The sequence below is a fragment of the Eubalaena glacialis genome, chromosome 5 (genome assembly GCF_028564815.1).
Source record: "Eubalaena glacialis isolate mEubGla1 chromosome 5, mEubGla1.1.hap2.+ XY, whole genome shotgun sequence".
Lineage (NCBI taxonomy): Eukaryota > Metazoa > Chordata > Mammalia > Artiodactyla > Balaenidae > Eubalaena > Eubalaena glacialis.
This window is the reverse complement of record NC_083720.1, coordinates 28449010-28464095: the sequence shown is the minus strand read 5'-3', so window position 1 is coordinate 28464095 and position 15086 is coordinate 28449010. Positions and strand designations below refer to the sequence as shown.

At 40.3% G+C, this 15086-nt stretch overlaps 2 protein-coding genes across 3 annotated transcripts in view; one reads left to right on the top strand and one right to left on the bottom strand.

Annotated features, from left to right (window-relative positions):
* Positions 1-455: 455 nt before the first annotated feature.
* TIFA (TRAF interacting protein with forkhead associated domain) lies at positions 456-11004 on the bottom strand. Of its 2 annotated transcripts, XM_061192047.1 has the most exons (3): positions 10596-11004; positions 9934-10169; positions 456-5885 (listed from the first exon to the last, which is right to left on the bottom strand). In XM_061192047.1, the coding sequence occupies exon 3, from the start codon at positions 5859-5861 to the stop codon at positions 5304-5306; it is 558 nt and encodes a 185-aa protein (XP_061048030.1). In that variant the 5' UTR covers positions 5862-5885; positions 9934-10169; positions 10596-11004; the 3' UTR covers positions 456-5303. The 2 variants fall into 2 exon arrangements, with proteins under 2 accessions (XP_061048030.1, XP_061048031.1); XM_061192048.1 differs by lacking the exon at positions 9934-10169.
* ALPK1 (alpha kinase 1) overlaps positions 10776-15086 on the top strand; it is a 131565-nt gene continuing 127254 nt past the window's right edge. Inside the window, exon 1 of the mRNA XM_061192046.1 lies at positions 10776-11013. The gene's annotated coding sequence lies outside the window, so the exon portion shown is untranslated. The remainder of the gene's footprint in view (positions 11014-15086) is intronic.

Below are 15086 nucleotides of genomic sequence, written 5' to 3'. Positions count from 1 at the left end.
AGCAAATATTGGAGAATCTACTATATCTGGTAGGATGTTAGGGAGAGTGAATTTTATTTGATGTAGAATAGGAAGCCACTGACTTTTTGTAAGCCAGAGTGTACAGTGATCAGATTTGCATTTTCGAAAAATTCCTCTAGCTGCTATGTAGAGAATATGCTGTAGGAGGGCACAAGTGGATATATGTATGGTACTCCCAGTGGGACATGGTGTGGCTTGGATTGATAATTGCTATAGGAATGCAGAACAGATTACCTTTAGAGGTAGACCAACAGGATTTTTTTTCAGTTTTATTGAGATATAATTGACACAGAGCACTGTATAAATTTAAGGTATACAGCATAATGATTTGACTTACATACATCATGAAATGATTATCACAATAAATTTAGTAAACATCTATCATCTCATAGATACAAAATTAAAGAAACAGGAAAAAATCTGTTTTTCTTGTGATGAGAACTCTTGGGATTTACTCTCTTAACTTTCATATATAACATACAGCAGTATTAATTATATTTATCATGTTGTACATTACATCCCTAGTACTTATTTATCTTATAACTGAAAGTTTGTACCTTTTGACTGCCTTCCTCCAAATTCCCTCTCCCCCTACCCTCCACCTCTGGTAACTACACATCTGATCTCTTTTTCTATTTCTTTGTTTGTCTGTTTTTGAAGTATAATTGACCTACAACACTATGTTAGTTCCTGTTACACAACATAGTGATTTGGTATTTCTATACATTTCAAAATGATCACCACGATAAATCTAGTTACCATCTGTCACCATACAAAGATATTATTACATAGTTATTGACTATATTCCCCACACTGTACATTTCATACCCATTACTCATTTATTTTGCAACTGGAAGTTTTTACCACTTAATCTCTCACCTATTTCTTTCCTCTCCTTACCCGCCTCCCCTTTGGGAACCACTTGTTCTCTGTCTTTAACTCTGTTTCTTTTTTGTTATGTTTGATCATTTGTTTTTTAGATTCCACATATAAGTGAAATCATACAGTATTTGTCTTTCTCTAACTTATTTCACTTAGCATTATACCCTGTAGGTCCACCCGTGTTGTCGCAAATGGCAAGATTTCATTTTTTTTTTATGGCTGAGTAATAGTCACACACACACACACGTACACACACACACACACACCATGTCTTCTTTATCCACTTATCTATTGATGGGCACTTTGGGTGCTTTCATATCTCTGCTATTGTAAGTAATGCTGCAATGAGCATTGGGGTGTATATATCTTTTCTAATTAGTGTTTTTGTGTTCTTCAGATAAATATCCAGGAGTGGAACTGCTGAATCATATGGTAGTTCTATTTTTAATTTTTTGAGGAATCTCCATACTGTTTTCCATAGTGGCTGCACCAATTTACATTTCTACCAACAGTGCACAAGGGTTCCCTTTTCTATACATCCTTGCCAACACTTGTTATTTGCTGTCTTTTCGATAATAGCCATCCTGACAGATGTGAGGTGATACCTCATTGTGGTTTTGATTTGCATTTCCCTAATGATTAATGTTGAGCATCCTTTTATGGCCTGTTAGCCATCTGTATGTCTTCCTTGGTAAAACGTCTTCAGATCCTCTGCCCATAACTGTAGGGTAATGCATTCAGCATGGCAACCTTGCTCACTTTGCATATCTGCATAGCCAACACTCAACTGTAGCCTGACCCAAGTCTTGACAGAAACCCCTACGATCCTTCCTGGAACATGGTAAGACAGGCAGTCTTAGGGGAGCCATCTCAAGGCCATTTATCATCTGGCTCCCTAGCTTGCAGAAGGCTGCCATGAGGCAATTTCTCATCCCACTCCCTGGTTCCAGTGAGGCATGGGATTTCCACCTCACCCACATTCAGGTACAGATGTAGGCTAATAAGACTGCTTGGTTGGAGTTTAGAGTTGGCTCCTCAATAACAGAGCTACCCTCCACTTAAGGCATCTGTCATCTGGCCCCCCCGGTTCAGTGTTAGCTCCAGATATCCCTAGCGACCAGGGATGTGGGACACTGACTCCTCACTGGTCCTGCTTTTGCTGTCTGTGTAAGTAATAAACTTTCTAAATCTATTTGGGTGCATTGCCTTTCTATTGGCCAAATCTATGGAAGTATGACAGCCAAACTAGCAGCTACGGCTACTCTTGATGATAACTTCTTGGTTTCTGACTTAATAAATGTAGTGGGAGGAACAGGTTTGGGAAATTGGAGGAAATTAAGAGCTCTGTTTTGGAAAGTTAAATTTGAGGTATTTATAAAAAAAAAAACCTGAATGAAGATGTCTGCCAAGTAGGTGATGGGATATATGTCTACAGCTCAGAGAAGAATAGATACACGTTTAGGAGTCAGTAGTAGGTAAATAGTAATTTATTATTCCAGCTGAGATCCCCCTGAGGAAGCAGACAGGCAGAGAAGCCCAATTAAGTGTTGCCCTTCAGAAGTCGGGGGTAGAGAACAGGCCAAAAGAAGCAGATAGGGGAGGAATTCGAGGAACCAAAGAAATGTGGTGTCACCAGAGCCAGAATGAGAAGAGTCAATGATATCAAATGCTACTTGGGCACTGAGAGAAAGGGCAGGTGCATCAGCTGGGCTTGGGAACATGAATATTGCATGTTCCATTTTTTCAAATGAAGGGATGGAAACTGAGAAGTATCTTGTAAGGGGTGAAGAATAAAGAATGGCCAGTGTAGATAATTTATTTGAAAAGTTGCGGTCAGAGCAGAGAAATGGGGTAACTGGAGGGTATATGGAGTTGTGTGAGGGTTTTAAGATGCTAGAACTTTTTAAATGGTATAACCAGGAATTATGCCTGCTTTTATTTTTATTTTTTCCAGTAATTGGAGTGCTGTGCAACTTGTGGGGATCTTAGTTCCCAGACCAGGGATTGAACCTGCGCCCTCGGCAGTGAAAGCGCGGAGTCCTAACCACGGGACCGCCAGGGAATTCCCATGTCACACCTTATTTTGACTGTCTATGCTCAGAATTTTCCTGTTTTAAAATATTACTACCTTGATTTGGGTTTTTGAGAAATGATTCCACTAACAGTATTAAGAAAGCCGTTGTGTTCCCCTGCATCTCACGATGATCTCTTCTATGAAGATGCTAGTAAGCAATGCCAGACTGGCTCGTCTCTAGTCCTTTAGTGGCCTTCCACCAGCAACAAAATGTTGAAACCAGCATCAGCGCTAAAACCACTGCTTTCCTATTTTTTTCACCACTGTCCCTGCCCTAAATGCATCGCTTAGAGAGATACCTGGCCAAATAAATATATTCATGTAGGTTGAATAGTAGAATGATGAGTGATTGGACTTGGGTACAACTCATACCAACTAGAAGCCCAGTAAATTCCAATCACAATTTTCCAAGTGCTCATCCTCCGTCAGTCATCACCTGAAATGGAAGATCTAATTGTTTCAATCAGGCTCCAGAAAGTAAAGTAGTAACCCTGTTATTTTAACAGATAACAATTACTGTAAGGAATTAAATAAGTGTTAGAGAACTGAAGATGTTAAAAGGGCCATGAGATAACATGGAATCAGCTACCAAATATATACACACGAAATGTGAACAACAGTTATCTCCTGGTAGTAAAGATTATAGCTAATTTTTCCACAAGGCATATTAAAACTAATACTGCACTCATGTTAGAGCCTAAAAGTAATGCTTCTTCAAGTCAGTCAATGCAGTAGATAATAGAGACAGAATCTTCTAGAATATGGTTATATAATCACATAGCATATGAGATTTCACCATTGGAAAGCACCCCCTTGTCATAAAGTTGCAGGTTCAAGAAGAGACTGCCTATGACTGTAACACTGGCACCAATTAATACACCCCTTTACTGAAAGCGCCCAAGAAAAATCAGTTTCCTGGGACAAGTGAGTCCTTAAGAGGTGAACTGCGAGTCTCACAACTTACCTGCAGTGCCTAGTATCAAACACCAACATTTCTGTTTACCCTCACCCACACCCCACTGTGGCCACTTTCTGAGAAAATGCTTTTCTCATCCACATGGTCACTGACTGGAGCAGCCATTATTTAACGTGACCTGAGGCAAGTTGATTGGTAGATGGGTGGGCACCTGACCCAAGCTGACCCTTCTCTTGGACTGGAATTGGGAGATAAGGTTCTCTTTGGGTGGGTGATCAGTAACATATAGCACTTGGGAGCTACTGGTGGCCATGTGCCTCCATGTGGGGTGTGGAACAAATAATGGAGCCAATATGCATTGAGGGGCACAGCTGGATGTGTCTGAGTCCCCAGCCACAGCCTCTGCCTGCGGCCTACTGCAGTCCTCCCTTAGAGCAGTCTAAAAACAGTTCCTCCCTTTATTCAGAAAGAGTTTCAAAGAAAATGTTTAGAGAATTAAACTTTGACTTTATTATGTACATGGATGCTGTTAAAATTTTGAATTCATGGAATTTAAAACTCTGTACTACATAAAAAACTATTTAAAATTTGGTAAGAAAAATGAAAAATTGGGAATCCCTGGCAGTCCAGTGGTTAGGAGTCGGCGCTTCCACTGCCAGGGACCGGGGTTCAATCCCTGGTCGGGGAACTAAGATCCCACAAGCCATGTGGTGCAGCCAAAAAAAAGGGAAAAGAAAAAGAATTCTAAACTTAACACAGTGGTTCGTTAAAATGTTTAAAACATTGGTTTTAGATACTGAATACAGACAAGGAAAACGGTATTCTTGGGAATAAACAGTATAAGTAAATCTATAGAGAAAAAAACAGAAAATCAAGGTATTATTGCTCAAATAAGTCTTCCCATATTAAAACCACAATGACACACTAAAAAACATTATGCTCTGTTCCAATACTCTGGTACTACAAGTACCAACAGGCTACAACACCCATAATAACTTGTTTGTAGCCCTGACCTTGAAAACAAATGACTACTGTGAAATAATATGACCAAACCAAAACTTACAAACCAAAATGAAACAATATAAAACATAGGACCAAAATCAGGCATAAAAAAAAAGTAACATAACCATATTTTGAGAACACTATTCCTTCATCACAAAGGATACTATTTGTACATTAATGCTCACAGATATACACTTACAGTAATTCTTCACACATCCAGCAATGCAACAGGTGACTAAATCAATGAGTAACACAAGTTACAGACTTCAAATGATAACACCAGATCTCAAATTTGACAAAGTAATAGATGACAGTAATATACTACACTAAGAAACTCTTACTAAGTGGAATGTCTATAAAGTGTCTACAGAGTTCTTCATCCTTCATGATTCTCTTAGCCCTCTGCGTTTACCATTCATTTTCACCCATTTCTATAGGAGAATTGTTTTGGGTGGAACAGGATGAATATCTGCCACACTCAGGTATGGGCTTCTGTGGTAGCCAGTTGTTTTCTTGCAAGAGTGGTCTTGTAGACAAAGAAAGTTGAATCTCAAAAAATTCTAATGACTCTCCATCTTCCTTCTCCATCAGGAACTGATAGTCCCCAAACCTAACCAGGCATTTGTGTGGCAGGTCCATTTTATTTAGGTAGCCCAGCTCCTTGTTGTCCACAATCAGATTGGTCTTCTTACTCATATTTTTAATTTCAAAAGAGAGAACTGAGCTATCAAACTTTTTAAATAGCTGCAAAGAAAACTGAACTCGGGAAACCTGTTTGTCCTGAAAAGTATAATGACAGGTGTTGGAATTTCGGCCAAATTTCACCACTTCGCTGGAGGGGAGTTTTTCTCGGTTAAAAAACCTTATTGATTGGAATATTCCATTTTGCTGGTGGCCAGGATGGTAAACAGTCATCTGGAGACAAGTTACTGTCTCTTCTGTGTCAGCATCTTCGAAATTGGACATGATGTACACCAGAATCTGACCCGCCTGCAACAATCAAGTCAGCACGTTAGTTCACTCCCATACATCAGGCATTGAGATCTTTGATTGTAATATTTTGATGAAAATCTTCTGATTTGTTTAGACTTTAAGAAAACAATACATAGGCAGGATACTTTCAGTTAATGAGTAGATATGTGAAATCTTATACCAAACCCCATACGAACTGGTGCATTACTTTTTCCTCTCTATTTTTCATTTCTAGTTTGACAGTAAGACCATACATATAATCTGGACGATAACAAGGAATGACTATTGATAACGTAATTTGGGGGGAGCATAAAGAAACTTCCGTTCCTTTTTCATTTAAATAGAGTGACTTGATCCCAGACCAAACATGACAGCTGTACTTTAAACAGAAAATCAGGAATAAAGAAACAAGGATATACACATGAAGAAAACCTACAGTTTATTAACTGAATTAAAACTTAATGTATTATGAATTTTGTATTGTTTTGGGTGGAACAGGATGAATAACTACCACACTCAGGTATGGGCTTCTGTGACTTTTGAGGTATTATGTATTATCCTGATTAAAGACATGTAAAAGTTATATACAAATAACTGCAACATTTGTCCTTTATATCCTGACTTAGATTTCTAGTAGGTAAAGGGTTAAAAACAGTAAATGCTTTAAAAGTTTACTTCTATAATTTTTTAATTTAGACATGACACACTTTTTATTTAAAAAAAAAATCTCCATGAGGTAGTTCTAAATATCATAGTCTGTACTTCTACTGGAATTATTTATTTTTGTCAATGGTTCCTAATGACTGGACAAACTGTCATTAGCCACAAGCAGCTCCATCTAACTGCTGTTAACCCATCCCTCTAGAGTGCATGGCCCCGTGGTGCCCTCCACCTCCAACTCACTATATGTACCTTTAATAATCAGTGGAGTAGTTTAAGCAGTAAAACAGAAGAATTAGTTATTAAAATCTATGAGAGGTTATTTTGACCCAGAACTGCCATTTTAAAACCAATTTATTTTAAAAGAATTACATGCACATAATTTAAAAATTCAAACACTTAAAAAGGATTTTTTTTAAGTATCTTCCCTCCACCCTAATCCTTTTTTTATTCTTCTAGAGTCAACCACTATAAACGTTGCTTTTATCCTTACAGAAGTCTTCTTTACACCCCAAGCAAAACTCTCTGTGCACTCAAAGACACATAGCACATTTCTACACAGAGAGAAAAAAATTTCTTACACAAATAGGAACATACTGTATTTAGTTCTAGACCTTGTATTTTTCAATTAATAACACAAATGGGTGATTTTTTCCATATCGATTCATATAAATATACCTCAATCTTAAACAGCTGCATAGAATTCCTTTAATCTAATGTGGTAGTAAATTATACCAGTAGATAGAGTGATGCAGAGTGCTCCCTGCATTCCTTAAATACTATACAGTATTTACAGTGGGGTTTGGGGAGCAATAGCCTTAAGCAAAGTTGATTTGTAGTTTTATTGGTTTTTGTTTGCCATCTATATTAGATATTGGTATCAAAATTATGCTGGTTAAAAAGAAAAAAATGTTTTCCTTTTCTTTCCATGCTTGCTGCTATTTACTTTTAAAATACAATCTTCTGTTTTGCAAAGTTGTGTTGCAAAAAATCAAACTTAATTTATTCAATTACTTAACAAATAACTAAGCAAAATTTCTTGATTTAGAAACGTATTTTTAGTTTTAAATTTACTTTCATAATAGGTTCTTTTTGGACATTATTTTACCATATTGCCTTACCCAAGCAACAAATGTCCAGCTATAAGCAGAAAAAGAGAAAGGAATGCTCAGAATCTTGGGGCAAGGGTGGTAAAAATTACTATGAAACCAAAGGCAGCAAGAATTAACACACAGTGGGTAGAACTGGTTAATCACCATGATTTGAAAATACTTTAATTACAATAATAAAGTCATTATTCAAGAAGCAGACAGCTTAAAAGAGAATAAATATAATAAATCATGAGATGATGCAATTAGTGGTTGACAAGAAAACAATTAGCTGATAACAAGAGCCTAAAAAGAAAGAGCAAGAATCTGTCATGATTTCCGCCTTGTCTAGGATACACTGCCATCACTCTAATTCACTCTTGGACTTTGGACAATAACAGTTCCAAAAGGAGACCTGGATTTTAAAACGTGGTATATTCTGGATACAGTCTTTTGGTAACACCCAAATTTGTGTTTTTGTGTTTTTATATAACCTAGTAGCTTAGAATTAATTCAGTCTTTTGAGAAAATCCACCATCAAGAAAATTTTGCCCAGTACAGGCTCTTATGCCTAGTACCCAGGGAAGATATATTAAAGGAAAAATTTGGCATTCTGGCTTGTAAATCAGTGGCTACAAGTGTCTTGGGGTGACTCAATTCTCAGCTTTGGATGAACTTCTAGGTTCACAATTGTAACCCGTGTTACTATCAAGTATTTGCTGCCCCTCACTACCAGGCCTATCTCTACTGGTTCTGCCCCTTTAGAAAGATGATACTTCCCACTCCAGTGACAACCATATCAATGAAATGTGAATGGAAGTAACATGAAGCTTATTTCCAAGCACAGGTTTTAAAAACCACTGTGTAGATAGACCTGCCTCTCCTCTTTCCATATGCCACATCGGTGGTCCACAAAAGTAGCAGCTCAGCGCGGGGTCCCAGAGGGAAGGGCCAAAGACAGAGCCATAGAGACTCATAATATAAGCAAAAATTAACCCTTCTTGTAAGGTGTTACTGAGCCATAAGGTACCCTGACACATGCACTCACCTATCTTATGAATATATGAAACGATGACAAAGCCTGACAATAACAAAGGCTGCTACTTACTGTATGCCTTTCATGTGCCAGGCACAGGGCTAGCCCTTTATACGTATTGTCTTACTTAATTTTCAAACTAACCCTATGAATCACCGCTTCACAGATGAGGGAGCTAAGTCTCAGAGGGTTTATCTAAGTAGCCCAGGTCACAAAGACAGTGTCAAAGGCAGGATTCACACAACAGAAATGCACCCTCTCTCTTGCCCACTACAAACATTACTCCCAAATACCAGTTACTTCACAAACTGTAGCAGCTAACCAGTAGAGAAGAGGGCCACGGAGGTGTCTGTCAGAACTAGCAGGACACCAACCTAGAATCTAGTGTTGGGGAGGCAAACACACCGTTACTGGCTCCTCATAAGAGGAAGAGGCTGTGAAGCACCAGGTTACTTCGAGTATCAGTTATCCTTAAGCCTGGGTGTACGGATGTTGGCACTAGTAATTACAGGTCACTAGTAATTATGGCAGGTTGTTAGGGAGCTCCAAAGTTGAGTAAACCATGGTATCTGACCTCAAGGAACTCAGAAACTAACCTATTCATTAGTTTGCAGAGCTGCAAGTTCCCTCTACAAAGTGACCTGAATCTCTGACATTTCAGAGTGGTCAGTAGAAAAACAGAAAACACAGAAACTAACCAAAAAAACTAAAATAATAAAATTGTTGGATTTTTTTATTTAAAAAGTCACTAGTGTGCAGGTGCTCAAAAGCAGCTTTTTCAAATCTGTTTGGCCTAAGTTATCAAAAAAACACAGTAACAATGAGCTTATATAGTGGTATCAGTGGTTACCTCTGGAGAGGGAAACTGGGATTGATGGTGGAAAGGAGACTTGTCACTGCACACTCTGTACTTACGGAATTTTATACCATGTGCATCTAATATCTATTCAGACATATAACAAATGTTTTCTTTACAAAGTCACAAACCATCTGATTTTTATGGAACTAAATGGAGTTGGAGATTATCATCAAAGCGGGTTTAAACCATGATCTCTGACATCAAAAAGCTGTAAAACACTGCAATGATGCCTGACATACAGTAATATTTGTGTTAACAAATGAACTACAATAACTTTGCTGGCACTGAGCTAATAGGAAGGGAAGAGAAACTTGCAAGCACAACAAAAGACAACTATCCTGACCCTCCTCACCAGGTCATCACCCTGTAGTGCGGCTTTGAAGACCTCCGTGAACGCTATTGTTCAGCAGAATCAATACTTACTTAAGCAACAGGTCTTGCTAAAGGAGTCGTGAAAACCAAAATCAACAGGAGGAAAACCTTAGTAAAGCTCAGTTTTTTCCAGAGACGATGTCTTCTTTCTCCCACTCTGCCTGATTGGCCTGTAGCCAGCCAACATTGCACAGTCCGGTTCTCCGTGGCTGCGGACTTCCGCTGCGAGGCTCAGGGTGTATTCTCGCTCCAGAAAATCTGGGAAATTCCTCCTTTCAATCTGAAAGCTGGGAAAAGTCCCAGGAAATAACGGATTACGTTATTTTCCTAACCAAACAGGCTGAAGCAAGGCAGGTCTACATGCAACCGCTCGGTGAGCTACACTTCATAAATGGAATTCCTTTTTGTTTACTGATTGGGGGGGGGGGAACTTTGCAAAGCACAGAAAAGTACAAGGAAAACCCATCTCCAATATTTCCTTTCAGTGCTCCCTCGCTCCATTTATAAATACTCCTATAGTTTGTAAAGCTGGGATCACGCCGTAAATAATCGCTCGAGCGTCTGCCCGATGCCGAGTCCGCGGAAGGAGCAGGAGATGACTTTCTACGTACGCAACGCCCCGGAAGACCCCTCGACAAAGCGTCCCTCTCCGGGCGATAAACAGAAAAGACGCAGTCCCCACTTTACACCCCAGACCGCCCCTAGACAGGTACCTTGGGGTCCCAGAGTCCGTGAACTTCCCTTTGCTTTCCGGGCTCGGCACGAGGTTAATGGACGCGACCTGGCGGAGGCCCTGGATCGGGGGGTGGTCACCGCCCGCCGGCCGCGCCGCCGCCACTGCGGTCTGGGGTGCGAGCAGGGGGAGCAGGTGTGAGCCGAAGCGGAGGGACAGGGCCGAGCTGGGAGAGAGGGACGCAGACGCACCCCAGCCGGGGCCGCGGGGGGCTGCGGCTTTCAGACGCGGCGGCGCGCACGGCTACTCCTTCCACCGGTAGGCCGAGTGCGGGCCCTCCGCTGAACCCTTAAGACCGAAAGCGCGGAGGTTCCCAGACTCCGCCCCCCGCCTTCTCCGTGTCCGACGCTGCACTGTCAGACCAGAAAGCCCAGATTCCAGGTCGCGTGGGATGCGAGGTAAGCTGGCGAGGACGCCACCTCCCAAACGAGGGCCCCTCCGAAGAGGGTGTGGCTTGCGAGGCGGATTTTGAAAAGGGGACGGAATCACTTCAACATTAAGGGCGACTTCCCCACACACACTGCGAGTGTTGGCCTGGGACCGGCGTGGGGAGGAGAGGCGAGGAGTTGAATTAACCATCAAGCAAGCCAGGTGCGGGGCGCACGTTATTCTTATGTAATTCTCACAGTCGGGAGAGTAGGTCCACTTTACAGATGAGTCAACTGAGGCCCAGAGAGTGATTAAGTTTCTGAGCGAGGAAGAGGCAGAACTTGGTCCAGAGCTCCTGATCAGCCTCCTGGTACCCATGGTGCTCTCACCTTACACCCGAGCGTCCAGGCGCTCCCTCTCTCTCCATCTACCTAAAGGCAGTCCTCACTCAACACACAGGGTCTCGGGTCCCAAAAGTAAGGGCTAGTACTTGGTGCAACAGGAAACACTCAACCTCCCAGGAGTCCTTTATAGCTTAGAGTAAATAAGATGATACGATTTTCCTGCCTCAGGGAGAAGATCTGGGATGAACTAACGGTGGAGAGAGCCTAAAGACAATAGGTGTCTAGAGGGAAACAGGAGACTGTATGAAGAGAAAAAGGGCTGAGAACAGCAGTGGGGGGACAAAGCTTCTGGTGACCGAGGTCATACTGGCTTACTTACTTCAAGGCTTGGGAAACCGCCCACCAACTCTGCTAAATGTCTGATGGAAGCCGCTCATTTGTCTGGGTTCTGTCCTTGACTTCAGGACAGCGCTTGTTTAGGGGTCCGTTTCACTGGCAATAAAATAACAGTGATGCTTGCTGCTTCACCACTTGATAAAGAGGTTCTGAGGAGGGGTGAAGTGTTGAACTCTCAAAGTTACATGTAATCAAGAACCATAAGCATGAGGAAGGACCGGTGCATCTATAAGTGAGGTAGATTCCTGTAAGGCTGCAGTTTTGTTCGTTAATCATCAACACTTACTGTTTCTTCCCTGAAAGACAGTCACAGTATCTTTTTCCAGTCAAAGAACATTAGAGTAGGTGGAAGATAAGACATGCAATTTGACTACACCAATAAACTCACACAATGAAATAGTATTACTGGAATTGGAGTTTCTGATCTCTAACCTTTAAAATTAAATGAGATGTGAAAATGCTTTATAAACTGCAAAGGACTATTTAAGTAGGTGTTATCGATAACACTAATAGAGAAAATGCAACAACTGTTAAAATTCATGATGCTGAACATTATTCCATTTTTCTCTTTCCTTTAAGATGACTTATTTGATTTACTAAATGACCCAAAATGAAATTTGAATAAGCCTTCAATTCCAGATCAGTATCTAATCTCAGTAATGGTTTTCACCCTCAGACAACTGGTTAAAAACAATGGGCCTTGAACCGAAAATGGCTTGTGCAAGTTGAGAAACAGCCAAGAGTGCACATATGAAAAGTTTCTGTTCCTTAAAGTTTTGAAGGGACAGTTGGTGGTGGCTACCTGCTCCTGGTTTCAAACTATACTACAAAGCTTTATAATCAAAACAGTATGGTAGGGGCTTCCCTGATGGCGCAGTGGTTGGGAATCTGCCTGCCAATGCAGGGGACACGGGTTCGAACCCTGGTCTGGGAAGATCCCACATGCCGCGGAGCAACTAGGCCCGTGAGCCACAATTGCTGAGCCTGCGCGTCTGGAGCCTGTGCTCCGCAACAAGAGAGGCCACGATGGTGAGAGGCCCGCGCACCGCGATGAAGAGTGGCCCCCACTTGCCGCAACTAGAGAAAGCCCTCGCACAGAAACGAAGACCCAACACAGCCATAAAATATAAATAAATAAATAAATAAAGTAATATTTAAAAAAAAAAAAAAGCACTGTTACCTAATTTAAAAAAAAAAAAAAAAAACAGTATGGTACTGGCACAAAAACAGACACAGATCAATGGAACAGAATAGAGTCCAGAAATAAACCCACACACCTATGGTCAATTAATCTAGACAAAGGAGGCAAGAATATACAATGGGGGAAAGACAGTTTCTTCAATAAATTGTGTTGGGAAAATTGGATAGCTACATGCAAAAGAATAGAACTAGACCACTTTCTTACACCATATACAAAAATAAACTCAGGATGGATTAAAGACTTAAATGTAAGACCTGAAACCTAGAAGAAAACATAGGCAGTGCACTCTTTGACATTGGTCTTAGCAATATTTTGGGGGTGTCTGTCTCCTCAAGAAAGGGCAACAATAGCAAAAATAAACAAATGAAGGTACATCAAACTAAAAAGCTTTCGCTCAGTGAAGGAAACCATCACAAAACAAAAAGGCAACATACTCAATGGGAAAAGATATTTGCAAATGATATATCCGATAAGGAGTTTGTACTCAAAATATACAAAGAACTCATACAACATCAAAAAAACTAACATTAAAGAAAGGGTAGGGCTTCCCTGGTGGCGCAGTGGTTGGGAGTCTGCCTGCCGGTGCGGGGGACGCGGGTTCGAGCCCTGGTCTGGGAGGATCCCGCGTGCCGCGGAGCAGCTGGGCCCGTGTGCCACAATTGCTGAGCCTGCGCGTCTGGAGCCTGTGCTCCGCAGCGAGGGAGGCCGCGACGGTGAGAGGCCCGCGCGCCGCGATGAAGAGTGGCCCCCGCTCGCCGCAACTGGAGAAGGCCCTCACACAGAAACGAAGACCCAACACAGCCAAAAATAAATAAATAAGTTAATTAATTTATAAAAAAAAAAAAAAAGAAAAGAAAGGGTAGAAGACCTGAATAGACATTCTTCCAAAGAAGACAATACAGATGGCCAACAGGCACATGAAAAGATGCTCAGCATCACTAATCATCAGGGAAATGCAAATCAAAACTACAATGAGATATCACCTCACATCTGTCAGGATGGCTATTATCAAAAAGACAACAAATAAGTAAGTATTGGCAAGAATTTGGAGAAAAGGAAACCCTCCTGCACTGTTGGTAGGAATGTAAATTGGTGCAGCCACTATGGAAAACAGTATGGAGAGTCCACAAAAAATTAAAAATAAAACTACCACATGATTCAACAATTCCATTCTGGGGTATTGATCCAAAGGAAATGAAAACACGAATTTGAAATGGTATATGCACCCCAATGTTCATTGCAGCATTATTACAATAACCAAGATATAGAAACAACCTAAGTGTCCACCGATAGATGAATGGATAAAGAAGATATGGTAAATATATACAATGTTATATTAGCCATAAAAAGAATGAAATCTTGCCGTTTATGACAACATGAATGGACCTAGAGGGCATTATGCTACGTGGAATAAGTCAGACAGAGAAAGATCAATACTGTATGATTTCATTTATATGTGGAATCTAAAAAAAAAAGTGAACAAACAAAACAAAACAGAAACAGACTCATAGATACAGAAACCATACTGGTAGTTGTCAGGGGGGAGGGGTATGGGAAGGTGGACAAAATAGGGAAAGGGGATAAAGAGGTACAAACTTGCAGTTGTAAAATAAAGAAGTCACAGAGATGTAACATACAAGATAGGGAATACCGTCAACAATATTATAATAACTTTGGTGAGAAATGGTAACTGGACTTATCATGGTGATCATTTCATAAAATATAACAATATCGAATCACTATGTTGTACACCTGAAACTCATATACTAAGTCAACTGTACTTCAATTTAAAAAAAAAAGATTTTAAATCACTAATATGTAAATTAGGCAAAATACTCTGTAATAATTGCTTTATTTTGTTACTGTTTCTGTTTGTGTAAAACCACTAGAAACATTTTTAGTAGAAGAGATTATTTTACAGTTCTACTACAGATTTTACTTTTTTTACTGTTATTCAAGATCAAAGTTTAAATAGAGTAACAATAACATTTACAGAGAAACATGAACATCGTTCTTTGATAATGAAAATGTCTTTGCTGTTAAAGGAACACAATAGGACTTTATGTGATGAAAGTTTACTAGATATTACAGGAAGAGGTTTATAAAATATCCTCATCTCAGCCTGTGATTTCTCTGAAAGCAAGAGAATTACTAAAAGCCT